Below are 27,654 nucleotides of genomic sequence, written 5' to 3' on the forward strand. Positions count from 1 at the left end.
AAATCAATTAGTGTAAGCTTGAACAACAAAGAGATTGATATTAAGATAAACCCTAACCATACTGTGCATAGAAGACTGGAGTTGAACCAGGGAGGTTTATAATGGGAGTGTCAAAGATTTTTCCTTCAGATTTTATGCCCGAAGTGAAATGTCACCCAGGACTTTAGTGACTTTTATCACGTATCATACAGCTGTAATGCAGTGTGGAAATACAAACTCTTGCGTATCTTAAAATGACTGATGACTTATTCCCCACAGAAATTAACTTTTCTATTTTTACTCCTCAAAACCAGGCTTTCCGGTTTAGGAAAAAAAACAAAAAGGCAGATGCTGGTTTAAACCGAAGGTAGACACAAAACACTGGAGTAACTCAGCGGGTCAGGCAGCATCTCTGGAGAGAAGGAATGGGTGACGTTTCGTGTCGAGACCCTTCTTCAGACTGATGTTTTATTTTTCGGGGTTGCTGCAGAGTGAGCGGAGGGCTGCACGTTCAGGAGGGGAGAGGTCGGAGTAAGTCAGGGGAGTGGAAAATATGTCCCTCCAGCAGTTAGAAATGAAAAGGTCTGGTGAAGGTAGATGGCCAGCCGGGGGAGTCCAAGAGGAGGGGTTCCGCTGGAGACGGGAGAAGGCGTCATCACTGGGTGGTGAGGACTCCTTCCCATGGAAAAAGGCCCGGAGGCGGAGGCGACGAAGAAAGAGCTCCACATCAGTCTGAAGAAGGGTCTCGAGCCGAAACGTCACCCATTCCTTCTCTCCAGAGATGCTGCCTGACCTGCTGAGTTACTCCAGCATTTTGTGTCTACTGAGGCTTTCCTGTTTGGTGAGTGTAGGATTGTAGCAGTCTCTGGGGTTATTGATTATTCCCTTACGAGCGTGAGGCCAGGTATTTTACCCACATCAAATCTGATTATTTTTGACAATATCTGACATCATAAGAGACCCAAAAAACAACAGGGCAGCACAATGGTGCAGCAGTAGAACTCCTGCCTTACCGCGCCAGAGACCCAGGTTTGATCCTGACTACGAGTACTGTCTGTACGGAGTTTGTACGTTCTCCCCATGACCTGCATGGGTTTTCTCCCAGATGTTCGCTTTCCTCCCACACTCCAAAGAGGTTCAAGCTTGGTATAAATGTAAAATGTAAGATTGTCCCTAGTGTGTGTAGGGTGGTGTTAATGTGCAGGGATCGCTGGTCGGTGCGTACTCGGTGGGCCGAAGGGCCTGTTTTCACACTATATCTCTAAACTAAACTGATAAGTCACTGCTCATTCTGAGCTACTTTAAGGATCAGGACAGACTGTGAGATATTGGCAAGGCTAACAGCTTGGCAATAGAGAAGACAGGCTAATGACTTGGGAAGAATTGGTTTATCGAGGCTTGGACAGTGTGGATGTGGAGAGGATGTTTCCACTAGTGGGAGAGACGAGGACTAGAGGTCATAGCCTCAGAATTAAAGGACGTTCTTTTAGGAAGGAGATGAGGAGGAATTTCTTTAGTCAGAGGGTGGTGAATCTGTGATTCTTTGGAGGCCAAATCAGTGGCTATATATTTAAGGCAGAGATAGATGGATTCTTGATTAGTATGGGTGAGAGAGGTTAGAAACATAGAAATATAAAACAATAGGTGCAGGAGTAGGCCATTCGGCCCTTCGAGCCAGCATCACTATTCAATATGAACATGGCTGATCATCCAAAATCAGTACCCTGTTTCTGCTTTTTCCCCATAGCCCTTGATTCCGTTAGCCAAAGAGCTAAATCTAACTCTCTCTTGGAAACATCCAGTGAATTAACGACCACTGCATTCTGTGGCAGAGTATTCCACAGATTCACAACTCTCTGAGTGAAAAAGTTTTTCTTCATCTTAGTTCTAAATGGCCTACCCCTTATTCTTAAACTATGACTCCGGTCCTGGAGTCCCCCAACATCAGGAAGATTTTTCCTGCATCTAGCCTGTCCAATCCCTTAAGAATTTTATATGTTTCGATAAGATGCCCTCTCATCCTTCGAAATTCCATTTAATACAAGCCCAGTCGACCCATTCTTTTATCGCATGTCAGTCCCGCCATCCCGGGAATTAACCTGGTGAATCTATGCAGCACTCCCTCAATAGCAATAATGTCCTTCCTCAAATTATGAAACCAAAACTGCACACAATACTCCAGGTGTGGTCTCACCAGGGCCCTGTACGACTGCATTAGGACATTTTTGCTCCTAAACTCAAATCCTCTCGCAATGAAGGCCAACATGCCATTAGCTTTCTTCACTGCCTGCTGTACCTGCATGCTTACTTTCAGTGACTGATGTATAAAGACACCCAGGTCTAGTTGCACCTCCCCTTTTCCTAATCTGGCACCATTCAGATAATAATCTGCCTTCCTGTTCTTGCCACCAAAGTGGATAACCTCACATTTATCCACATTATACTGCATCTGCCATGAATCTGCCCACTCACCCAACCTATCCAAGTCATCCTGCAGCCTCTTAGCATCCTCCTCGCAGCTCACACTGCCACCCAGCTTTTTGTCATTGGCAAACCTGGAGATGTTACATTTAATTCCCTCGTCTAAATCGTTAATATATATTGTAAATAACTGGGGTCCCAGCACCGAGCCTTGCGGCACCATGCACCAGCCACCATTATGGGGAGAAGGCAGGGAGAATGGGGTTAGGAGATAGATCAGCCATGATTGAATGGCGGAGTAGTCTTGATGGGCCGACTGGCCTCATTCTATTCCTATCACTTATGATCCTGTGATCTTATGAGGATGGATCGGATCAGCAACTTAAAGCTCCCTGTGTCTCTCGAGGAGTGTATCAGTGCGTTACAACCAAGGTTCTCCCGAGGGAACTGATACAGTTTTGCTCACATTTGGCAGCTTCTCCTTCAATCAACCCACTTCATTCCCACCGGTACGCCAAGAATAGAAAGACACAGTTCAGCTTTCTTTCTTTCTCTCATCTAGCTGGTCTTTAAATTGATTGAGGCCGTTTCGTGTGGTGATCTCTAAATTTTGACGGCCTCATCAAAAGTGGTGTTACTCTTCATCAACATCTTTTTTTTAATATATAAAAATGAAGTTCTGACTTTTTTATAGACAATAGACAATAGACAATAGGTGCAGGAGGAGGCCATTCAGCCCTTCGAGCCAGCACCGCCATTCAATGTGTTGATGGCTGATCATTCTCAATCAGTACCCCGTTCCTGCCTTCTCCCCATACCCCCTGACTCCGCTATCCTTAAGAGCTCTATCTAGCTCTCTCTTGAATGCATTTTCTCTAGACCTTGCATATGGTGAAAGTCACCAGCGTAAATACCTGTTGTAGATACACGCAAAATACTGCAGATGTACTGTGTTAATTGCAGCGTTCTCAAATCAAATGACATTCATGAAAAGGAGAGCAGAAACTTTACTGCACACTTAAGCACCAGTGCAAACAATGTCTCAGAATGTCTAACCCTATCAGAATCAGAATAACCTTTATTGTCATCCAAAAAGAACAAGTCTTTTGGACGGAATTCCTTTACCCAGAGTCCAACAATAAGAGCAATAAAAATAAGCAATAACACACACAATCACAAACCAACACAAAACCAAAAAAAAGAACAATGTTGAACAATGGGAATGACATGCAACGTCAAAATCAGATCAGGGATATATGCTGAAGCTGAAAGGACCAGGTTAATATGAGAAGATTATACACAGATGATCATAGATTAATGTCAAAAAGATCAACTTGATTCATCGATGCTCTCCATCGCGGTAGAGACCCATGCAAATGCCCATTTTACTGCGTCACACCAAGGATAATGGCGCAGCGGTAGAGTTGCTGCCTTACAGCGTCAGTGACCCGGGTTCGATCCTGACCACGGATGCTGTCTGTACGGAGTACGTACGTTCTCCCTGTGACTTGCTTTAATCCAGGGCGCTCTGGTTTCCTCCCACACTCCAAAGGTTTGTAGGTTAATTGACTTCTGCAAATTTGTAAAAATTGCCCCGAGCTTGTAGGATAGTTGTAGTGTATGGAGTGATCGATCGCTGGTCGGCTCGGACATGGTGGGTCGAAGGAACAGTTTCCAAGCTGTGTCTCTAAAGTCTAAACGCATTTAAATAAGGAACTAGATTGCAACCGCAGAATCTAGGATATTCAAAGATCAGTCTCCAGTTTGATGATGGCTGCTGAACACTGACTGACATCAGGAACATACTGTGCTAGAGAGAAGTGAGTAAGATATGCCATTATAAGATCTCTTATTAAAGAGGGAGTTTACTCAGCCAGTGTTAGGATAGTTTGTCTGTTTGTTTTTATGTTGATTGTTTTTGTAAAGCGCTTTGAGCACCTGATAAGGCGCTATATAAAATAAATGCTTATTATTATTATTATAGTGTTCAGGTTAGACAGATGGAATCGCTCAGTTTTCCAAAACTGAAGACTGGATTGGGTGGGATGAAAGATGAGTCGACTGGGCTTATATTCACCGGAATTTAGAAGGATGAGAGTGGATCTTGTGGAAACGTATAAAATTCTTCAGGGATTGGACAGGCTAGATGGAGGAAAAATGTTCCCCATGTTGGGGGAATTCCGGAACCAGGGGTCACAATTTAAGAATAAGGGGTCAGCCATTTAGGACCTTTTCACCCGGAGAGTTGTGAATCTGTGGAATTCTCTGCCACCGAAGGCAGTGGAGGCCAATTCATTGGATGTTTTCAAGAGAGAGTTAGATATAGCTCGTAGAGCTAACGGAATTAAGGGATATGGGGAAAAAAGGCTGAACACGATGCTGATTTTGGATGATCAGCCATGATCATATTGAATGGCGGTGCTGGCTCGAAAGGCCGAATGGTCGTCTACTTTATCTATTATCTATGTTTCTATGCTTTCTGTTCAACTTGAAATATAGCCAAAGAGGATGTAAAAATTCAAAAATATTTATTTCAAATACAGTTTATACTTTATTCATAACATATATAGTAAATACAATTGGGTCATGTCTTTATGTTCATTGTACCATCATTTCAATATATTATTTAACAGTGGGTCAATGTCATTTATCCTTCTTAAACAATGCAGGATATTTATCAGCATAAAAGGTACAAATATCCACTTTTATGTCTGCAGGTATCCTCATTTAGCTTTAATTTCTTTCATTCCATTTAAAATTATGAGGAAGTTGCCAGGACCCAAGGGCCTGAGCTGTAGGGAACGGTTGAACGGCCTAATACTTTATTCCATGGAGCGCAGGAGGATGAGGGGAGATCTGGAGCGACTAGGCTTGTATACACTGGAATTTAGAAGGATGAGAGGAGATCTTATCGAAACGTATAAGATTATTAAGGGGTTGGACACGTTAGAGGCAGGAAACATGTTCCCAATATTGGGGGAGTCCAGAACAAGGGGCCACAGTTTAAGAATAAGGGGTAGGCCATTTAGAACTGAGATGAGGAAAAACCTTTTCAGTCAGAGAGTTGTGAATCTGTGGAATTCTCTGCCTCAGAAGGCAGAGCAGGCCCATTCTCTGAATGCATTCAAGAGAGAGCTAGATAGAGCTCTTAAGGATAGCGGAGTCAGGGGGTATGGGGAGAAGGCTGGAACGGGGTACTGATTGAGAATGATCATCCATGATCACATTGAATGGCGGTGCTGGCTCGAAGGGCCGAATGGCCTCCTCCTGCACCTATTGTCTATTGTCTATTGGAAATGAAAGCTGAAACTCGTAGCGGTGGCCAAACTCAGCACTGTCGTTCACAGGGATTGAAATCTGAATTGCTCCTCAGGCATCCCGACAGCCCTACACAGAAGAAGCATGGTTTCCATCAGAAACTGACAGGAAACGAAGGCAACCCCCTAATGCCGCGAGCAAAGAAAAATAGTGTAAGAAGGAACTGCAGATGCTGGTTCAAACTGAAGACAGACAGAAAAAGCTGGAGTAACTCAGCGGGACAGGCAGCATCTGTGGAGAGAAGGAATGGGTGTCCTTTCGGGTCGAGACCCTTCTTCAGGCTGATCCGTTTCGGGTCTGGAGAAGGGTCTCGACCCGAAACGTCGCCCATTCCTTCTCTCCATGAGATGCTGCCTGTCCCGCTGAGCAAAGAAAGATCAACAGGTTCTTGATTAGTAAGGGTGTCAAAGGTCACAGGGAGAAGGCAGGAGAGTGGGGTTGAGAGGGAGAGATAGATCAGCCGTGATTGGATGGCAGAGTAGACTCGATGGGCTGAATGGCCTAATTCTGCTCCAATGACTTATGGATTTATGAAAGACCCGGATGCCCAGGAACCGATTTCAAACCCATTAAGACTCCAAAATTGATTGATTCATTGATGGATTGATCGGTTTGTGGACTGTTTGGGTCGTGAGAGGTTCTCGGGAATGGAGCCGTGCTGTATCCTGTGGGGGACCTGTCAATGGACATCAGATGATCAGGGATTCACTCTACATAAGCCGAAAGGATATTTGCACTTTTTCCAAATGCACCAATTCGGGAAAAATCTTAATGAAAATATTCATGATGTGAAACGCAAAGTGCTGGAGTAACTCAGTGAGTCAGGCGGTTACTGTGGAAGGTTTAGATAAGGGATGTTTTTGGGGTAAACCCTTCTCCAGACTCATAAATGCGGCCTACTTACAGATGTTCCTGTCCTGCTGAGTTGCTCCAGAATTTTGTGTTTTATGCAAGATTTCCTTGTGCATTCGTGATGTAACATTAAGTAACCAGTATTATTTAATCCTTCTGTGTATTTCATTTTTGTCATTTTTGAGATCAACGTGATTGACTGTTCTTCTTCTTTGCTTCCACTGTGTTTAGGAAACTGAATTTGACCCCATGAAGTTTAACAGTGTTATAGAATGTGAGAAGCCAAACAACGACCTGAACAGATTTCAAGGTTACATGTAAGTTGTGTCCAGTCTCATATTCTTGGCATCCTCCTTCTTGGGTGGCCACAGTGGTGCAATGGTAGGGTTGCTGCCTTAGGCTCAGGTTTGTTCCTGGCTACGGGTGCAGTCTGTAAGGAGTTTGTGCATTCTCCCTGTGACCCGGGTTTTCTCCGGGTGCTCCGGTTTCCTCCCACACTCCAAAGACGTACAGGTTTGTAGGTTAATTGGCATTGGCAAAATTGTAAATTGTCCTTAGCGTGCAGGATAGTGCTACTGTACAGGCATTGCTGGTCATAGTGTCATAGAGTGACATAGTGCGGAAACAGGCCCTTCGGCCCAACTTGCCCACACCGGCCAACATGTCCCAGCTACACTAGTCCCACCTGCTTGTTTTTGGTCCATATCCCTCCAAGCCTGGTCCTATCCATATCCATAGTCACTTATTCCAGAGATGGTGCCTGACCAGCAGAGTTACTCCAGCTTTTTGTGTCTATCTTTGGTTTAAACCAGCATCTGCAGTTCCTTCCTACACATTTAACCTACAAACCTGTATGTCTTGAGAGTGTGGGAGGAAACCAGAGGATCCCGGGAAAACCCACACGGTCACAGGGAGAACGTACAAACTCCGTACACACAACACCCATAGTCAGGATCGAACCACGGGTCTCGGGCGCTGTAAGGCAGCAACTCCACCGCTGCACCACTGTGCCAGCCGTTAATACAGTTAAAAGTGCAGTTATCATATCATCATATCATATCATATATATACAGCCGGAAACAGGCCTTTTCGGCCCACCAAGTCCGTGCCGCCCAGCGACCCCCGTACATTAACACTATCCTACACCCACTAGGGACAATTTTTACATTTACCCAGCCAATTAACCTACATACCTGTACGTCTTTGGAGTGTGGGAGGAAACCGAAGATCTTGGAGAAAACCCACGCAGGTCACGGGGAGAACGTACAAACTCCTTACAGTGCAGCACCCGTAGTCAGGATCGAACCTGAGTCTCCGGCGCTGCATTCGCTGTAAAGCAGCAACTCTACCGCTGCGCTACCGTGCCGCCCAGTTGAAACAGGCTGGGAGCTGAAGTGGCAATAAGATTATATGTAGGAAAGAAAACTGCAGATGTTGGTTCAAATCAAAGGTAGACACAAAATGCTGGAGTTACTCAGCGGGACAGGCAGCATTAGCCATGATCATATTGAATGGCGGTGCTGGCTCGAAGGGCCGAATGGCCTACTCCTATGTTTCTACAGTATGTTTCTAACATAGGTTTAAGGTGAAAAGGGAAAGATTTATTTGTAACCTGAGGGGCATATTTTTCACCCAGAGAGTGGCAGATATATGGAACAAGCTGCTCACGGGGATGGTTGCCGCAAGACTCGGTGCTGGGATCCCAGTTATTTAGAATATATATTAACGATTTAGGTGAGCGAATTAAATGTGACATCTCCACGTTTGTGGATGACACAAAGCTGGGTGGCAGTGTGAGCTGCGATGAGGATGCTACGAGGATGCAGGGTAACTTGGATAGGTTGGGTGAGTGGGCAGATGCATGGCAGATGCAGTATAATGTGGATAAATGTGAGGTTATCCACTTTGGTGGCAAGAACAGGAATACCGATTCTTATCTGAATGATGTCACATTAGGAAAAGGGGAGGTGCAACGAGACCTGGGTGTGCTTGTACGTCGGTCACTGAAGGTAAGCATGCAGGTACAGCAGGCAGTGAAGAAAGCCAATGGCATGTTGGCCTTCATTGCGAGAGGATTTGAGTTTAGGAGCAAGGAGGTCCTATTGCAGTTATACGGGGCCCTGGTGAGGCCACACCTAGAATATTGTGTGCAATTTTGGTCTCCTAATTTGAGGAAGGACATTATTGCTATTGAGGGAGTGTAACGTAGGTTCACCAGGTTAATTCCTGGGATGGTGGGACTGACATATGATGAAAGAATGGGTCGACTGGAATTCAGAACAATGAGAGGGGATCTTATAGAAACATATATAATTCTTAAGGGATTGGACAGGCGAGATGCAGGAAAAATGCTCCCCATGTTGGGGGAGTCCAGAACCAGGGGCCATAGTTTAAGAGTAAGAGGTAGGCCATTTAGGACTGAGATGAAGAAAACCTTTTTCACTCAGAGAGTTGTGAATGTGTGGAATACTCTGCCACAGAATGCACTGAAGGCCAATTCACTGGATGTTTCCAAGAGAGAGTTAGATTTAGCTCTTAGGGCTAAAGGAATCAAGGGATGTGGGGAAAAAGCAGGAACGGGGTACTGATTTTAGATGATCAGCCATGATCATATTGAATGGCGGTGCTGGCTCGAATAGCCGAATGGCCGACTCCTGCACCTATTTTTCTATGTTTCTAACACTGCCGCTGTGCCACCGTGCCGCCCTTGGGCGCCGACACTTGATATGTTAAGCCTTTTTCTCTTGCCACAGATGCTGCCTGACTTGCTGAGTATTTTCTCTTATTTTCTCTTTTGTTTTTGAGGACATCTGTAGCTTTATTAAATTTTTGTTTCCTAATCCCTTATGCCCAGCTCCATGACAGAAGACAGAGTTGTGGCCGTGTGACTATTATGTAAAGACACTTACTCATCAAGCCAGGCAACCTGGTGCTGTCAAAAGGCCAATGTCAGTACATTAAACTCAAATTAATCTGACATGTGTTTCATGTTTTGCTGAGAACAGATGCTGATTTTACTCCATTAGTCTTCAGGAGCCAGGTTACTTCAGAGTGTAGACAGAGGGATGTGCAGAATGGTTGATTGTTGAGGTTCTAATGGGTCCTGCTCATCAACATGAAGGCTTTTATATATATTTTTCATTTGCAATTGTGCCGTGCAATTTCCGTAAGTGCACCAACATGTTTCTCTTCCCAATTTCTATTTGTGACCCAGCTTATTCAACGTGTTAATTAATAATATCGCTCCCCGCGTTTCAGCGTCCATAATATTCAGCCGCCAAATGTATGTAACAAACATTACCGTGCCAGGGAATAGCGTGAACTCCGGGAAACCTGACATTAAATAGTCAATGGCCGCCAGCCATTAAACGGGAAAAATTCTTCCTGGGTGCGTTGTGAAACTGATCTCTGCCTGTTGCCCTTTTCATTTGCAACTGCTAAGCGGGAAGAGAGTTTAAATCCAAATATTTGTTGCGTGTAATACTAATTGCAATGGATGAAAAATATCAGTGATAATGATCTTTCTGTTGAAGCAGCCTCCAGCACTTAAAGGGCACACGTTGAAATGGTTGGCTCTGCTTAGACATGAAACCAAGCTCATTTACTCTATCATGTAGCCATAAAAGATCCTATTTTGAAGGAGAACAGCATTGTTATCCCTGGTATCCATGCCAACATTTATCTACTAATCAGTACTTTTGAAATGGATCACTACACGGCTGTTTCTCCAGAACCTCTGGTGGGCAGAAGTCATAGAGTCATACAGCATGGAAAGAGGCCCTTCGGCCCAACTCGCCCATGCCAACCAACATGCCCCATCTAAGCCAGTCCCATTTAGTTTAGTTTAGAGATACAGCGTGGAAACAGGCCCTTCGGCCCACCGGGTCCGCGCCGCCCAGCGATCCCCGCACATTAACACTATCCTACACACACTAGGGCCATTTTTTTTAAACATTTGCCCAGCCAATTAACCTACATACCTGCACGTCTTTGGAGTGTGGGAGGAAACCGAAGATCTCGGAGAAAACCCACACAGGTCACGGGAGAACATACAAACTCCGTACAGACGGCGCCCATAGTCAGGATCGAACCTGAGTCTCCGGCGCTGCATTCGCTGTAAGGCAGCAACTCTACCGCTGCGCCACCGTGCCGCCCATATTTGTCCATGTTTGGGCACTACCCCTCTTCACTTTTCCAATCCATGTACCTGTCCAAGTGTCTTTTACAAGCTGTAACAGTACTTGCTTCAACCATCCCCGTGAGCAGCTTATTCCATATATCTGCCACCCTCTGGGTGAAAAAGATGCCCCTCAGGTTACAATGAAATCTTTCCCTTTTCACCTTAAACCTATGTTAGAAACATACTGTAAAAACATAGGAACATAGATGCAGGAGTAGGCCATTCGGCCCTTCAAGCCAGCACCGCCATTCAATATGATCATGGCTGATCATCCAAAATCAGTGCCCCGTTCCTGCTTTTTCCACATATCCCTTGATTCCATTTGCCCGAAGAGCTAAATCTAACTCTCTCTTGCAAGCATCCAGTGAATTGGCCTCTACTGCCTTATGTGGCAGAGAATTCCACAGATTCACAACTCTGGGTGAAAAAGTTTTTCCTCATCTCAGTCCTAAATGGCCTAGCCCTTATTCTTAAACTGTGACCCCTGGTTCTGGACCCCCAACATCGGGAACATTTTTCCACAGCTAGACTGTCCAATCCCTTAAAAATGGTATATGTTTCATAAGATCCCCTCTCATCCCTCTAAATTACAGTGAATACAAGCCCAGTCCACCCATTCTTTCATCATATGTCAGTCCCACCATCCCGGGAATTAACCTGGTGAACCTACGTTGCTGCACTTCCTCAATAGCAATACTCCAGGTGTGGTCTTACCAGGGCCCCGTACAACTGCAGTAGGACCTCCTTGCTCCTACACTCAAATCCTCTCGCTTTGAAGGCCGACATGCCAGTCGCTTTCTTCACTACCTGTTATACCTGCATGCTTATTTTCAGTGACTGATGTACAAGGACATGCAGTTTTCCTTGAAGGTTTATTGATGCCACTACCCTGAGGAAAAGACTTTGCATTCAACTTATCCATTTCCTATAGATCTCTCTCAGATCACCCCTCAGCCTCTTGAGCAAATAATAAAGTCCTCGCCTGCCCAAGTTTTCCCTCTATCTCAGGCCCCCATATCCTGACAACATCCTCGTAAATCTGACCTGCACTCTTTCCAGCGTAATGATGCTGTTTTCTTCCTCATGATGCCGTTTTCGAACATTTCACCAATGGCAAGAAGTGCTTCATTTGCTGTAAGACTCTTTGTGGATGTAACAGTACTGGAGATGTCTCCAGATGCAACTCATAGCAAATCTACTGTATGTGTAAGAAGGCACTGCGGCTGCTCGTTAAAACCCCAGATGGACACTAAAAGCTGGTGTAACTCAGCGGGTCAGATTGCACCACTGGAGGGAAGAGATAGGTGACGTTTCGGGTCGAGACCCTTCTTCGGACTGAGAGTCGGAGGAAAGGGAAACGAAAGATGCAGACGGTGATACCGAGAGATAGAGAACAAATGAATGAACGATGTGCAAAAAAAGTAACGATGATCAAGGAAACAGGCCATTGTTAGTTGTGGGCGAGGTGAAAACGAGTTACAGACAATGAAACTACTGTTTGTATTGGAAGTGCTGCTCCCAGTCACTATTTCTTGTGGCTATAAACAGTGAATCTGACCTGAAGGATGGAATGGCCTTCCTGCGCCTATAGTTATCATACGACAGAGCAACTTTGTATGCCTTTGCATTTGGTCTTGTCCCACTGTTTGTTTGCATTGGAAATGTTGAATGAGAAAGCACAGGCAGAGTATTGTTGGTACACCCTGAATGATGTTCTCAGAGAAGGTAGCTCGGGGGCAATGTACTGAATAAATTGGACAAGCTCCCTGTGGGATTGGCCGATGCCGACAAATCCAAGATTGTATCTACAAACCTGTAACCAATGTCTTTTATTCTACGCAAAACTAAAAACCCTTGAGGAACATCGGGGGCCACAGTGGCGCAGCGGCAGAGTTGCTGCCTCACAGCATTGTTATCCCTGGTATCCATGCCAACATTTAACTATTAATAAGTGCTTTTGAAAAACGGATGGTTATATGGCTGCTTCTGCAGAACTTCTGGTCGGCAGAAATTGCCGTCACACAGCAATGAAACAGGCCATTCAGCCCAACTCATCTATGCCATCAAAGACGCTCCATCTAAGCTAGGAATGTTGGCCTTCATAACAGCCAATGGAATGTTGGCCTTCATAACAAGAGGAGTTGAGTATAGGAGCAAAGAGGTCCTTCTGCAGTTGTACAGGGCCCTAGTGAGACCGCACCTGGAGTACTGTGTGCAGTTTTGGTCTCCAAATTTGAGGAAGGATATTCTTGCTATTGAGGGCGTGCAGCGTAGCTTTACTAGGTTAATTCCTGGAATGGCGGGGCTGTCATATGTTGAAAGACTGGAGCGACTAAGCTTGTATACACTGGAATTTAGAAGGATGAGAGGAGATCTTATCGAAACGTATAGGATTATTAAGGGGTTGGACACGTTAGAGGCAGGAAACATGTTCCCAATGTTGGGGGAGTCCAGAACAAGGGGCCACAGTTTAAGAATAAGGGGTAGGCCATTTAGAACTGAGATGAGGAAAAACTTTTTCAGTCAGAGAGTTGTGAATCTGTGGAATTCTTTGCCTCAGAAGGCAGTGGAGGCCAATTCTCTGAATGCATTCAAGAGAGAGCTAGATAGAGCTCTTAAGGATAGTTGAGTCAGGGGGTATGGGGAGAAGGCAGGAACGGGGTACTGATTGAGAATGATCAGCCATGACCACATTGAATGGTGGTGCTGGCTCGAAGGGCCGAATGGCCTCCTCCTGCACCTATTGTCTATTGTCCCATTCAGCCGCATTTGGCCCATATCCCTCTCATCCTTTCCCTGCACGTAACTGTCCAAGTGACTTTTAAGTGGCGTGCTAGTACGTGCCTCAACTACCTCCGGTGGTAACTCGTTCCATATACCCATCACCCTCTGAGTGGAAAGGTTTTGGGAGAAGACGAAGGAAAATGAGGGGAGGGGGGGGTGCTCATTGAAACTTATCGAATAGTGAAAGCTCCAGATAGAGTGGATGTGGAGAGTGATGCTTCCACGAGTGGGAGAGTCTAGGACCAGAGGTCATAACTTCAGAATAAAAGGACGTTCCTTTAGGAAGGAGATGAGGAGGAATTTCTTTAGTCAAAGGGTGGTGAATCTGTGGAATTGATTGCCACATCTGGCTGTGGAGGCCAAGTCAATGGATATTTTTAAGGCAGAGATAGGAAGATACTTGATTTGTACGGGTGTCAGGGGTTATGGGGAGAAGGCAGGAGGATGGGGTTAAGAGTGGGATGACAGAGCAGCCATGATTGAATGGCGGAGTAGACTTGATTGTTCGAATAGCCTAATTCTGCTCCTATCACTTATGTCCTTATGAAGTCAGCTTCCCAGATGTTTGTCCATATGGTGCTGCTTGGTTCAGGGCTGCACATGGAGAATCACATCCCACGCCTTGAAGCATCGCCTGCATAACTGTTACAACTGAAGAGCCAGGTTTTGTGCCGACCCCGAGCAGATCGCAGCCTGGCTCTGGCACTGGCACGAGGGAATGTTCCTCATCATTCATCGGCCAGCTCTTCAGTGGGCCCATTCATTACATTCCCTTATAACAGTAACCCCATGACCCATCCATCAGTCTCTGAACACAACGGCCTCCCCCCGACAACTGTCCCCCACCTTCTCTCCATCAGTCTCCTCCTCACCACCATCACGTACAATCATCTCCCACCCCCCCGGTCTTCTCCATCAGTCTGTTACCACCGCCTCATGAAATCTCCCACTAACTCTCCATCGGTCTTTTTTATGAGACACAAAATGCTGGAGTAACTCAGCGGGGCAGGCTGCATCTATGGAGAGAAGGAACGGGTGACGTTTCGGGTCGAGACCCTTCAGAGTCTGAAGAAGAAGGGTCTTGACCCGAAACATCACCCATTCCTTCTCTCCAGAGATGCTGCCTGTCCCGCTGAGTTATTCTAGCATTTTGCGTCTACCTTCCATTTGAACCAGCATCTGCCGTTCTTTCATACACAGACTTTTTTTTAGTTTGGTTTAGACATACAGCGCAGAAACAAGGTCTTTGGACCACTGAATCAGCACCGACCGGCAATCCCAGCACATTAACACTATCCTACACAGACTAGGGACAATTTACAATTATACCAAGCCGATAAACCTCCAAACCAGTAGGTCTTTGAAGTGTGGGAGGAAACCGAAGATCTCGGAGAAAACCCACGCGGTCACGGGGAGAACGTATAAACTCCGTACAGACAGCGCCCGTAGTCAGGATCGAACCCAGGTCTCTCTTGCTGCATTCGCTGTAAGGCAGCAACTCTACCGCTGCGCCACCGTGTCGTTCTTACTCACCACCATCTTGTACAGTCATCTCTCACCTCCTCCTCTCCATCAGTCTGTTACCACCATCTTGTACAATCATCTCCCACCTCCTCTCCATCAGTCTTTCCTGGCTGGCCCTCTCGTACAACCACATCCACGCCTCCCCAATGCTCCCTCATTCATTGCCCTCCCATTCAAGCACCCCCCACCACCTTCTATCTGTCTCTCGCATACCGTTCTCCCCTACAGCCATAGTCCACCGCCTCTCCATCAGTCTCTTACTCACCACCCTTGTGTACAGTCATCACCTGTCGATTGGTCTCTCGCTCACCATCTGCCCCTACAACAGCCGCCACCCACCTCTCCATTGGCCTCTCTACACACCACCCTCCCTTACAATGCCCCCCACGGTAGCACAGCGGTAGAGTTGCTGCTTTACAGCGAATGCAGCGCCGGAGACTCAGTGGATGCATTGGTGTGCTTTCTTGGCCACAGCGCCAGTGTAGTGGGACCAGGACAAATCGGTGGCGGCGGCACAGCGGTAGAGTTGCTGCCTTACAGCGCCAGACACCCGGGTTCGATCCTGGTGCTTGTCTGTGCGGAGTTTGTACCTTCTCCCCGCGACCTGCGTGGGTTTTTTTTTCCGGGTGCTCCGGTTTCCTCCCACATCCAAAGACGTACAGGTTTGTAGGTTAATTGGCTTTGGTACAATTGTAAATTGTTCCTCGGGTTTAGGATAGTGTTTGTGTGTTGGGATTACTGGTCAGCACGGGCCTGTTTACTCACTGTATCTTTAACCTAAACTGGGCGGCAAGGTAGCGCAGCGGTAGAGTTGCTGCTTTACAGCGAATGCAGCGCCGGAGACTCGGGTTCGATCCTGACTACGGGTGCTGCACTGTAAGGAGTTTGTACGTTCTCCCCGTGACCTGCGTGGGTTTTCTCCGAGATCTTCGGTTTCCTCCCACACTCCAAAGACGTACAGGTATGTAGGTTAATTGGCTGGGTAAATGTAAAAATTGTCCCTAGTGGGTGTAGGATAGTGTTAATGTACGGGGATCGCAGGGCGGCACGGACTTGGAGGGCCAAAAGGCCTGTTTCCGGCTGTATATATATGATATGATATGATATGATACCTCTCCATTGTTCTCTCACGCACCACCTTCCCCTACAATGGCACCCACCACCTCTCCATTGGCCTCTCTATGCACCACCCTCCGTTACAATGCCCCCCACCGCCCCTCCATTGTTCTCTCACGCACCACCCTCCCCTACAATGCCACACGCCGCCTCTCCCTCGGTTTCCCACTCACCACCCTGCCCTACGACTGTACCCGGCCAAATCACCAATGAGCTAGATCAGCACAACCCCCTACAATTCTACCCTGCCCGCTCTCTGTCAGGCTCAGTCACTGCCTGCCCCCACCAAGTTGTCGAAGCTGACCGGAGGCTGCCCCAACTCACCTCACGCCAGACTTGACATTCCCTATCCCCCCCCAGGCTCTCTTTTACCACCTGTCCTGACCAGGTAACCGCAGCTGCCACACCATCCGAGACAAAACAGCTCACAATTGTATTTCCTTTCATTAATGCATTACCATGGGGTAATGGAACTCGGGCCGGCACAGTGGCGCAGCGGTAGAGTTACTTCCTTACAGCGCCAAAGACCCGGGTTCGACCCTGACTACGGTTGCTTGTCTGTACGGAGTTTGTACAGAGAAACATAGAAACATAGAAAATAGGTAGAGGAGAAGGCCATTCGACCCTTCGAGCCAGCACCGCCATTCATTGTGATCATGGCTGATCGTCCCCAATCAATACCCCGTGCCTGCCTTCTCCCCATATCCCTCGATTCCACTCGCCCCTGGAGCTCTATCTAACTCTCTCTTAAATCCATCCAGTGATTTGGCTTCCACAGCCTTCTGCGGCAGAGAATTCCACAAATTCACAACTCTCTGGGTGAAAAAGTTTTTTTCTCACCTCAGTTTTAAATGTCCTCCCCTTTATTCTAAGACTGTGGCCCCTTGGTTCTGGACTCGCCCAACATTGGGAACATTTTTCCTGCATCTAGCTTGTATAATTATATAATTTTATATGTTTCTATAAGATCCCCTCTCATCCTTCTAAACTCCAGTGAATACAAGCCTAGTCTTTTCAATCTTTCTTCATATGTCAGTCCCGCCATCCCAGGGATCAATCTCGTGAACCTACGCTGCACTGCCTCAATTACAAGGATGTCCTTCCTCAAATTAGGAGTCCAAAACTGTACCCAATACTCCAGATGTGGTCTTACCAGGGCCCTATACAACTGCAGAAGAACCTCTTTACTCCTATACTGAAATCCTCTTGTTATGAAGGCCAACATTCCATTAGCTTTCTTCACTGCCTGCTGTACCTGCACGCCAACTTTCATTGACTGGTGTACAAGGACACCCAGGTCTCGCTGCACCTCCCCCTTACCTAACCTAACTCCATTGAGATAATAATCTGCCTCCTTGTTTCTGCCGCCAAAGTGGATAACCTCACATTTATAGTGGATAACCTCACATTTATAGTGGATAACCTCACGTTCTCCCCGTGACCTGCGTCGGTTTTCTCAGAGATCTTCGGTTTTCCCCCACACTCCAAAGACGTACAGGTTTGTAGGTTAATTGGGTTGGTGTAAATGTAAAATTGTCCTTAGTGTGTGTCGGGTAGTGTCAGTGTGTGGGGATCGCTGGTCGGTGCGGACTCGGTGGGCCGAAGGGCCTGTTTCCACTCTTTATCCCTAAACTAAAAACTAATTGTTGCAGTGTTAGCTTGCAGGAACTCTCCACTTCCTTCGCTGCAGTAAGAGTCTCCTTACTGAGCCACCTTAAAGAATGCAGTGGCTCAAAATCCTCCCTACCACCTTCTGAAGGGCACTTCAGGCAGCCAGCCTTGCCAGTGACACCCACATACATTACACGGATTTAAAAATAGTACAGTGCCTTAGGGAACTGCAGCCCAGTGTGTTTCATTACAAAACCAGTGATGCTAACAAAAATTACTTTGCTGCATTCAGCACACTAAATAACTTAGAAGTTTCCAATTAGTTTCACCAGCTTCACTGCCCTGGTGATTAATTGTTCAGTAACCAATGTGGAATTTCACACGCAAATATCAGAAGGGAATGTTTTCACAAAAGGGTTCAGCTCTCAGTGTTGTTGCTCGTAAAGTTTTCAACCACATTTTTCTTTGATTCTCTTCGCAGGTTAAAGACACACGTTGTATCCATGCTTGTTCGTCTTTTGAATGTTTTCATAGAAACACAGAAAATAGGTGCAGGAGGAGGCCATTCGGCCCTTCGAGCCAGCACCTTTTCAATATGATCATGGCTGATCATCCAGAATCAGTACCCTGTTCCTGCTTTCTCCCCATATCCCTTGACTCCGTTAGCCCGAAGAGCTGTATCTAACTCTCTCTTGAATACATCCGGTGAATTGGCCTCCATTTTCCTCCATTCTGTGGCAGAGAATTCCACAGATTCACAACTCTCCGGCTGAAAAAGGTTTTTCCTCATCTCAGTCCTAAATGGGCCTGTCCCTTATTCTTAAACTGTGACCACTGGTCCTGGACTCCCCCAGCATGGTAAATGTGGTAAATGGATCCATTTATCCCTGCTGTAGTAGCTGACCTTTAAGCATTTGATTCCCACGTTGCAGGGAAATGCACAGAAAACCATTTGATCCTTGTGGTACGAGTTCCCTGGTGGTTTATATACCGGACGCTATTTGTTGTGCAAGATACCAATCCGGACTCCTGTATAAATCCAGTAGATAAAACTACTTGGACAACAACTAGATTTTGAGTTGTAACAAACATAATTTGTGCAAACATAATTATTTCTGGACCTATTTTTGCTTTTTGAAAGTGACATTTAGTTGCTAGAAGATGTGTGGCACAGCGGTAGAGTTGCTGACTTACAACGCCAGAGACCCGGGATTGATCCTGACTGCGGGCGTTGCCTGTACGGAGTGTGTATGTGACCGTGTGGGTTTATTCCAGGTGCTCCGGTTTCCTCCCACACTACAAAGACGTACAGGTTTGCAGGTTAATTGGCTTCAGTAAAATTGTATAGTGTGTAGGATAGTGTTAGTGTACGGGATGATCACTGGTTGGCGTTGACTCGGTAGACCGATGGGCCTGTTTCCATACTGCTTCGTTAAAGTCTAAAGTAAATGTGAAAACTGGGTTTAAGTAAATGTTCAGTTAGCTCATTGAAAGTTGGATTACGTTAGATTTTCCAATCAAATGTCAGAAACATAGAAACATAGCAAAATAGGTGCAGGAGTAGGCCATTCGGCCCTTCGAGCCAGCACCGCCATTCAATATGATTATGGCTGATCATCTAAAATCAGTACCCCATCCCTGCTTTTTCCCCATATCCCTTGATTCCTTTAGCCCGAAGAGCTTAATCTAACTCTCGCTTGAAAACATGTTACTCATTTCTTACTTAAATAGAGATTAATTCTCCTCGTCAACAGCTTTTCTTTCCCGATGAATTTGTTCTCAAGTAAGAGAGCAACATCTCCCACATTGAAGAAGGGTCTCGACCCGAAACGTCACCCAATCCTTCTCTTCAGGGTGACTGCCTGTCCCGCTGAGTTACTCCAGCATTTTGTGACTGATATTTAGCAAGTGTGGCCATGCTATTATTTTTAAAACACCTCTTCTCGTTGCGTCTTCTTCTTGCGTATGGCGTGCACAGCCTAAAGTCATGGGTCAAGGGTAGACATCCAGGCCAGGGCAGCATCAGTTGCTGGGTGGATGGCCTGGATGCCACCAGGGAAAAGCCTCAGTGAGCAGTCATTCACGATGTGTGGGATGGTCTGGTCTGGTCTGGATATCCGCAGTCGCAAGCAGGGCTGTCTGCCATCCCAACACTTGTGCAGGTGATGGGCTGTTCTTGTATGGAGGGTGCGGATCCTGTTCAGGGTTAGCCATCGCTTGCGATGGAGGCCAAATCCCGGTGGTTTCACTGTGGGGTCTGTGATGACCTCTCTGTTCTCGTTGCTGTAACTACACCACTCCATGGTGGTATAATTTATTGGCCATTAGAAATCTCAGCCTGTGGCACAGAGAGAGGTTAGGGCCTGCTGTGAAAGTTAGGTGGCTTCAATTGTCTAGACTGAAAGAAATTCCTTGTGAGATTGTTGGGACTGATTTTGTTTGCACTGTGTATTTACATTGCCTTGCTTTCTTCAGACTGTGTATGGGCTTCATTCAGCGTGTACTTTCCAGCGTCTGTTTTACACTGCCCTTGGTGCATTGACAGACTGTTCTTTTAAAAAGTACATCGCTGCTCTGCAGGGGACAATGATCAAACACAGGAGCTTAATCTAAGGTTTTTTTTCCTCATTCTCTTGGGCGTCGGGACTAAGTTTAGAGATGAATTAATTTTATGTAGAATTGAGTTTAGTTTAGTTTAGAGATACAGCGCACAGGCCCTTCGGCCCACCGAGTCCGCTCTGACCAGCGCTCTCCGTCCTCTAACACTATCACATAGAAACATAGAAAATAGGTGCAGGAGTAGGCCATTCGGCTTTCGAGCCTGAACCGCCATTCAATATGATCATGGCTGATCATCCAACTCAGTATCCCGTACCTGCCTTCTCTCCATACCCCCTGATCCCTTTAGCCACAAGGGCCACATCTAACTCCCTCTTAAATATAGCCAATGAACTGGCCTCAACTACCTTCTGTGGCAGAGAATTCCACAGATTCGCCACACTCTGTGTGAAAAAAAACTTTCTCATCTCGGTCCTAAAAGACTTCCCCCTTATCCTTAAACTGTGACCCCCTTGTTCTGGACTTCCCCAACATCGGGAACAATCTTCCTGCATCTAGCCTGTCCAACCCCTTAAGAATTTTGTAAGTTTCTATAAGATCCCCCCTTAATCGTCTAAATTCCAGCGAGTACAAGCCGAGTCTATCCAGTCTTTCTTCATATGAAAGTCCTGCCATCCCAGGAATCAATCTGGTGAACCTTCTCTGTACTCCCTCTATGGCAAGAATGTCATGCACACTCGGGACATTTTACAATTTTACCAGGCCAATTAGCCTACAAACCTGTACATCTTTGGAATGTGGGAGGAGACCGGAGCACCCGGAGAAAGGTCACGGGGAGAACGTAGAAAAACCCATGTAGACAGCACCCGTAGTCAGGATCGAACCCGGGTCTCTGGCACTGTGAGGCAGCAACTCTACCGTGGCAGTATATTAGGGGAATTTTGCCATGAAATTTTTGACAGTGGGTTGTAATGTTGAAAGTATTCGGATAGCAACTGGTATTCAGATCACACCACTGAACTATGGAATTGGATTAAAAGATTGTGTGCCACTTTCCAAAACCCCTCCTCGTGCGGCCCTTTGCACATTTTGGGCATGGATTGCTCATGAGGAGAGAAAACTAATGGAGTCATAGAATCTTGCAGCGTGGAAACAGGCCCTTCAGCCCAACTTGCCCACACCGGCCAACATGCCCCATCTGCACTAGTCCCACCTGCCTGCATTTGGCCCATATCCCTCTAAACCTGTCCTATCCATGTAATAATAAGAATTCGTCACCCTATCATACTGTACACTCTCCTTAATTTATCTTATCCATGGATTTTCTTTGCGGCTAGTTTATAGCCTGTTAAATGCATTTTGTGGTGTGGTAAAATTGTGCTGTTTCGATCTGAGAGTTTAGGTGCCTCTTGCCAGTGATTCAGTGGGTAGTGATTCTCTGTGTTGGTCTTACACACAGTAGGAATGTGGAGATTTTCACCCCACTTTGTATTACAAAGGTGTTCTGGTTTGTAGCTTAGCTCTTTAAAATATATTAACGTTGTGCAGTGATAACTCAGACCACTTCATACATTGAATATGTGTGGGAGGGAACTGCAGTTGCTGGTTTAAACCAACGACGGACACAAAATGCTGGAGTAACTCAGGGGGTCAGACAGCATATCTGGAGTAAAGGAATAGGTGACGCTTTGGGTCGAGACCCTTCTTCAGATTGAGAGTCAGGGGAAAGGGAAACGAGAGCTATAGATGTGATTAGAGAGATATATACAGCGGATATGCAGGGAATGGATTGATATGGATTATGTGCAGGCAGATAAGAGATGATCTAGGCATTATGTTCAGCACAGACATTGTGGACCGAAGGGCCTGTTCCTGTGCTGTACTGTACTACGATATATATGTATTGTTCTTATCATATATATATACAGCCGGAAACAAGCCTTTTCGGCCCTCCAAGTCCGTGCCGCCCTGCGATCCCCGTACATTAACACTATCCTACACCCACTAGGGACAATTTTTACATTTACCCAGCCAATTAACCTACATACCTGTACGTCTTTGGAGTGTGGGAGGAAACCGAAGATCTCGGAGAAAACCCACGCAGGTCACGGGGAGAACGTACAAACTCCTTACAGTGCAGCACCCGTAGTCAGGATCGAACCTGAGTCTCCGGCGCTGCATTCGCTGTAAAGCAGCAACTCTACCGCTGCGCTACCGTGCCACCAAGCTGTCCCACCTAGACTCCGTGAACTTGTCCTTGAGGTTTTTATTTGTGAACTTGACTTATCTAAAATATGAAAATGAAGATAGATACAAAAAACTGGAGTAACTCTGAAGTCTGAAGAAGGGTCTCGACCCGAGCCGTCACCTATTATTTTTCTCCAGAGATGCTGCCTGCCTGCCGGACTTACTCCAGCTTTTTGTGTCTATCTTCGGTGTAAACCAAAGGTACTAGAGGAACAAGATAGACCACTCGACCCTAAAAACCGTAGTACGTGATGGTGCCATTCTAGGGTGAAGAAACGTGCCTAACTATCCAGAACTCTTTCATATTTGATGTACAGGTACAAACTCCATTGCCATCGTGTAGTGATTCACAAGTGATAAACTTCTCATGAAAGCATTTGTCAGTCAGGAAGTTATTCTCATGTACAAAAAGGACGATTTCCTTTCAGTTTGACTGGATTCTTCACAGTGATATAAAGGCACGCTGTTGTGATGTTTAATTATAGAATGAATTCTGAATTGGCGGTCTATATAATGGCATCTTGTTGTGAAGATTAAATATAGAATGGATTAAGAATTGGTGGTCTATCATGCAATTAAAACTGCAAAACTCAGTATTATCGCAGAATGATTTCGATCAGTAGTTCTAGAATTAGTTGACTCTTTCTTTTCCTACTTTTGCAGGGCTGTATCTAAGAATATCCAAAGACGTACAGGTTTGTAGGTTAATTGGCTCGGTAAATGGCCGTAGTAGGTGTAGGATAGTGTTAGTGTACGGGGATCGTTGGTCGGCGCGGACCTGGTGGGCCAAAGGGCCTGTTTCCGTGCTGTATCGCTAAGCTAAACAAAAATATATATATTTGCACACGGAAACACAGAAACATAGAAATGGTAAATCATTTACATCAAGCTAATTTGTAACCGGGTGCAGTTCATTAATCACATTACAGTTTAATTCTAAACCAAATAAGGCTCAGGAGACTTCCTTTGTAGTCGATGTGTAGCCAAATTATTAAACAGGTATATGACTTCATTGCATACACTGTCCTTTAAAAAGCTTGTCCAATTAAACTAATTGTGTTTTACGAGAAGATGGAGGAGAAAATTAGATCATATTTTTCTTAGACCAGCTGAGAACAAATGATCTTTGAATGTTCAGTCTGGACTTCCCAGTAGCTCTATTCCAATCTCTAATTCTGACTACAGAGATGTTATTTGCAGGAAAAAAATATATAGGAAGGAACAGCAGATGCTGGTTTAAACCCGCTGTTTAAACCCGCTGTTATATAGGCACAAAAAGCTGGAGTAAACGCAGCGGGTCAGAGAGCATCTCTGGAGAGAAGGAATGGGTGACGTTTCGGGTCGAGTTTCGGGTCTGAAAAAGGGTCTCGACCCGAAATGTCACCTACTCCTTTTCTCCAGCGACCCTGTCTGACCTGCTGAGTTTTTTTGTGTCCAGCTTTTTGTGTCTATCTTCAGAAAATATATATATTTGGTTAAACTCTATTCTTTGCACTTAACCTGGTGTTTTACTTAACGTAGTAAAATATTTTAATGGCACATTAAAACAATCATTATCAAATAACGTTTTTATTCCAGGATGAATGGGAAGAAATATGACTAAAGGCTTAATCAAAGGGGCAGCTATAACAGCATCCTAATGGAGCAGGTTCAATTCAATTCAGTTTAGTTTATTGTCACGTGTACCGAGGTACAGTGAAAAGCTTTAGTTGCGTGCTCTCCAGTCAGCGGAAAGACAATGCATGATTACAATCGAGCCATTCACAGTGTACGGATACATGGTAAGGGAATAACCTTTCGTGCAAGATAAAGCTAGTAAAGACCGAGAATCATAGTTACATAGAAACATAGAATATAGGTGCAGGAGGAGGCCATTTGGCCCTTTGAGCCAGCACCACCATTCATTGTGATCATGGCTGATCGTCCCCAATCAATACCCCGTGCCTGCCTTCTCCCCATATCCCTTGATTCCACTAGTCCCTAGAGCTCTATCTAACTCTCTCATAAATCCATCCAGTGATTTGGCTTCCACGGCCCTCTGTGGCAGGGAATTCCACAAATTCCCAACTCTCTGGGTGAAAAAGTTTTTTCTCACCTCAGTTTTAAATGGCCTCCCCTTTATTCTAAGACTGTGTCCCCTGGTTCTGGACTCGCCCAACATTGGGAACATTTTTCCTGCATCTAGCTTGTCCAGTCCTTTTATAATTTTATATGTTTCTATAAGATCCCCTCTCATCCTTCTAAACTCCAGTGAACACAAGCCTAGTCTTTTCAATCTTTCCTCATATGACAGTCCCGCCATCCCAGGGATCAATCTCATGAACCTATAACTTGCTAGTGTTGCTTCTAATTCCCCGTTCCAAATCATTAATACATATGGTAAACAGTTGCGGCCCCAACACCGAGCCTTGCGCCACTCCACTCGCCACTGCCTGCCATTCTGAAAAGGACCCGTTTACTCCTACTCTTTGGTTCCTGTCTGCCAACCAATTTTCTGAATTTCATCCCTCACCAGCAGAGCTACCCCACCGCCTCTGCCCACCTGCCTGTCCTTTCTATAGGATGTATAACCCTGAATATTAAGTTCCCAAGCCCAATCCTCCTGCAGCCACGTCTCTGTAATCCCCACAATGTCATATCTACCAACGTCTAACTGAGCCTCAAGCTCATCTACTTTACTTTTTATACTTCGCGCATTCATATACAAGACTTTTAATTCCTTACTCATCTCACCCTTCACATCGATCCCTATTACACTTGGCCATACTCTCCTATCCCTTTGTGAGTTTTCTTTCCTGTTCATTCTGGGGTCATTAACTATCCCTTTACTCTCTTTCCCTTTAGCTCCATCGTTGACTATCACATTTGACACCCCCCCCCCCCTGATAGTCATTGAATGGATGACAAACCAAGTTCATAAGTAAGTTCATAAGTGATAGGAGTAGAACTAGGACATTCAGCCCATCAATTCTACTCCGTCATTCAATCATAGCAGATCTATCTCTCCTTCCTAACCACATTCTCCTGCCTTCTCCCCTCTGGCACCCATAAACTGAATCAATAAACTAAACAGGCTACATAGTAAACTAAGCATGTCACCATTTGCTGTTCGAAAGCCGTACAAATAAATAAGTACAACGAGTTCAAAGAATCAGCAACCAGACATAATTATAGGACAACTGAGCTTGTAAAGGGACTGAGAAGGCTTGTGTAAAAGCAAAGTTTTGATTAACCCAAATTTCCTCTTGTTACAGAATATACAAAAATGACAAGAAAGCTGGACTTTCGAAAGACAATCTCTTGCTTCGCGGATGCACCATTAGAAACACAGAAGAGGTTGTGGGCATTGCTATCTATGCAGGTACATGTATACAAGTGTATGTCTTTTCACAGGAACATCGTCTTAAATCATGGGACCACATCTATGCCTTTGGTTGTATGTGGTAAACGTGCCATATAATAATGTGTAGGAAGCAACTACAGATGCCGGTTTAAACCAAAGATAGACACAAAATGCTGGAGTAATCATCATCATCATCATCATAATCATCATGCTTTATTAGCCAAGTATGTTTTGCAACATACGAGGAATTTTATTTGCCATACAGTCATACCAATAAAAAGCAACGAGACACACAAAACACATTTTAACATAAACATCCACCACAGTGACTCCTCCACGTTCCTCACTGTGATGGAAGACGAAAAAAAAGTTCATTCTCTTCCCTTCTTTGTTTTCCCACGGTTGGGGGCCTCGAGCCTTCCGTTCCTCAAATTTGAGGAAGGATATTTTGGTCTCCAAATTTGAGGAAGGATATTCTTGCTATGGAGGGCGTGCAGCGTAGGTTCACTAGGTTAATTCCCGGAATGGCGGGACTGTCGTATGTTGAAAGGCTGGAGCGATTGGGCTTGTATACACTGGAATTTAGAAGGATGAGGGGGGATCTTATTGAAACATATAAGATAATTAGGGGATTAGACACATTAGAGGCAGGAAACATGTTCCCAATGTTGGGGGAGTCCAGAACAAGGGGCCACAGTTTAAGAATAAGGGGTAGGCCATTTAGAACGGAGATGAGGAAGAACTTTTTCAGTCAGAGAGTGGTGAAGGTGTGGAATTCTCTGCCTCAGAAGGCAGTGGAGGCCAGTTCGTTGGATGCTTTCAAGAGAGAGCTGGATAGAGCTCTTAAGGATAGCGGAGTGAGGGGGTATGGGGAGAAGGCAGGAACGGGGTACTGATTGAGAGTGATCAGCCATGATCGCATTGAATGGCGGTGCTGGCTCGAAGGGCTGAATGGCCTACTCCTGCACCTATTGTCTATTGTCTATTGACGGGACAATCTTGGCTCCCATAGCCGGCGGTCGGGCCCTCCGCATCTGGGCGATCAAGCTCCCGCCTCGGGGGGATATCAGCTCCCCGCGCCGGGCAATCTACTCCCGGGTCGGGGCTAGTCAAACCTCTTGTGACTTTGGAGCCTCCCGACATCAGTAACTCAGAGGAACAGGCAGCATCTCTGGAGAGAAGGAATGGGTGACATTTTGGGTCGAGACCCCTCTTCAGACTGAGCCATTTCGGGTCGAGACTCTTCTTCAAACTGCTACATGATAACTTACACCCCTCTTCTGGGATTTAGTTTCATTGTAATCAATAAAGCAAGATTTCAGATGCACAGTTCAATATGATCTGGAGGATAAAGTTGTATCTTGTGATGTTTCTAATCTCACATTCCTCGTTCAAGTACACCATTTCCTGCTGCTGTTTTTAAACTACCATAAGGTTGTTAATACATTTCTTGAAAGTTTAATTTAGTTTAGAGATACAGCACAGAAACTGGCACTTCAACCCACCGAGTCCACGCCGACAGGCGATCCCCGCACACTAGCACTTTCCCACACACACTTGGGGACAAGTTAAAATTTTACAAAGCCATTTTTCCTACAAACCTGTACCTCTTTGGAATGTGGGAAGAAACAGGAGCACCCGGAGAAAACCCATGCAGGTCACGGGGAGAACGTGCAAACTCCATGCAGACAGCACCCGCGGTCAGGATCGACCCTGGGTC

At 45.7% G+C, this 27,654-nt stretch overlaps 1 protein-coding gene across 1 annotated transcript in view; it reads left to right on the plus strand.

Moving 5' to 3' along the window:
• The window catches only part of atp10a (ATPase phospholipid transporting 10A), a 228,889-nt gene that overhangs the window by 109,710 nt on the left and 91,525 nt on the right, over positions 1-27,654 (plus strand). Inside the window, exons 4-5 of the mRNA XM_078402973.1 lie at positions 6,802-6,887; positions 25,846-25,952. Coding sequence (XP_078259099.1) covers positions 6,802-6,887; positions 25,846-25,952 — 193 coding nt within the window. The remainder of the gene's footprint in view (positions 1-6,801; positions 6,888-25,845; positions 25,953-27,654) is intronic.

This window comes from Rhinoraja longicauda, chromosome 7 (genome assembly GCF_053455715.1).
Source record: "Rhinoraja longicauda isolate Sanriku21f chromosome 7, sRhiLon1.1, whole genome shotgun sequence".
NCBI classification, from domain to species: domain Eukaryota; kingdom Metazoa; phylum Chordata; class Chondrichthyes; order Rajiformes; family Arhynchobatidae; genus Rhinoraja; species Rhinoraja longicauda.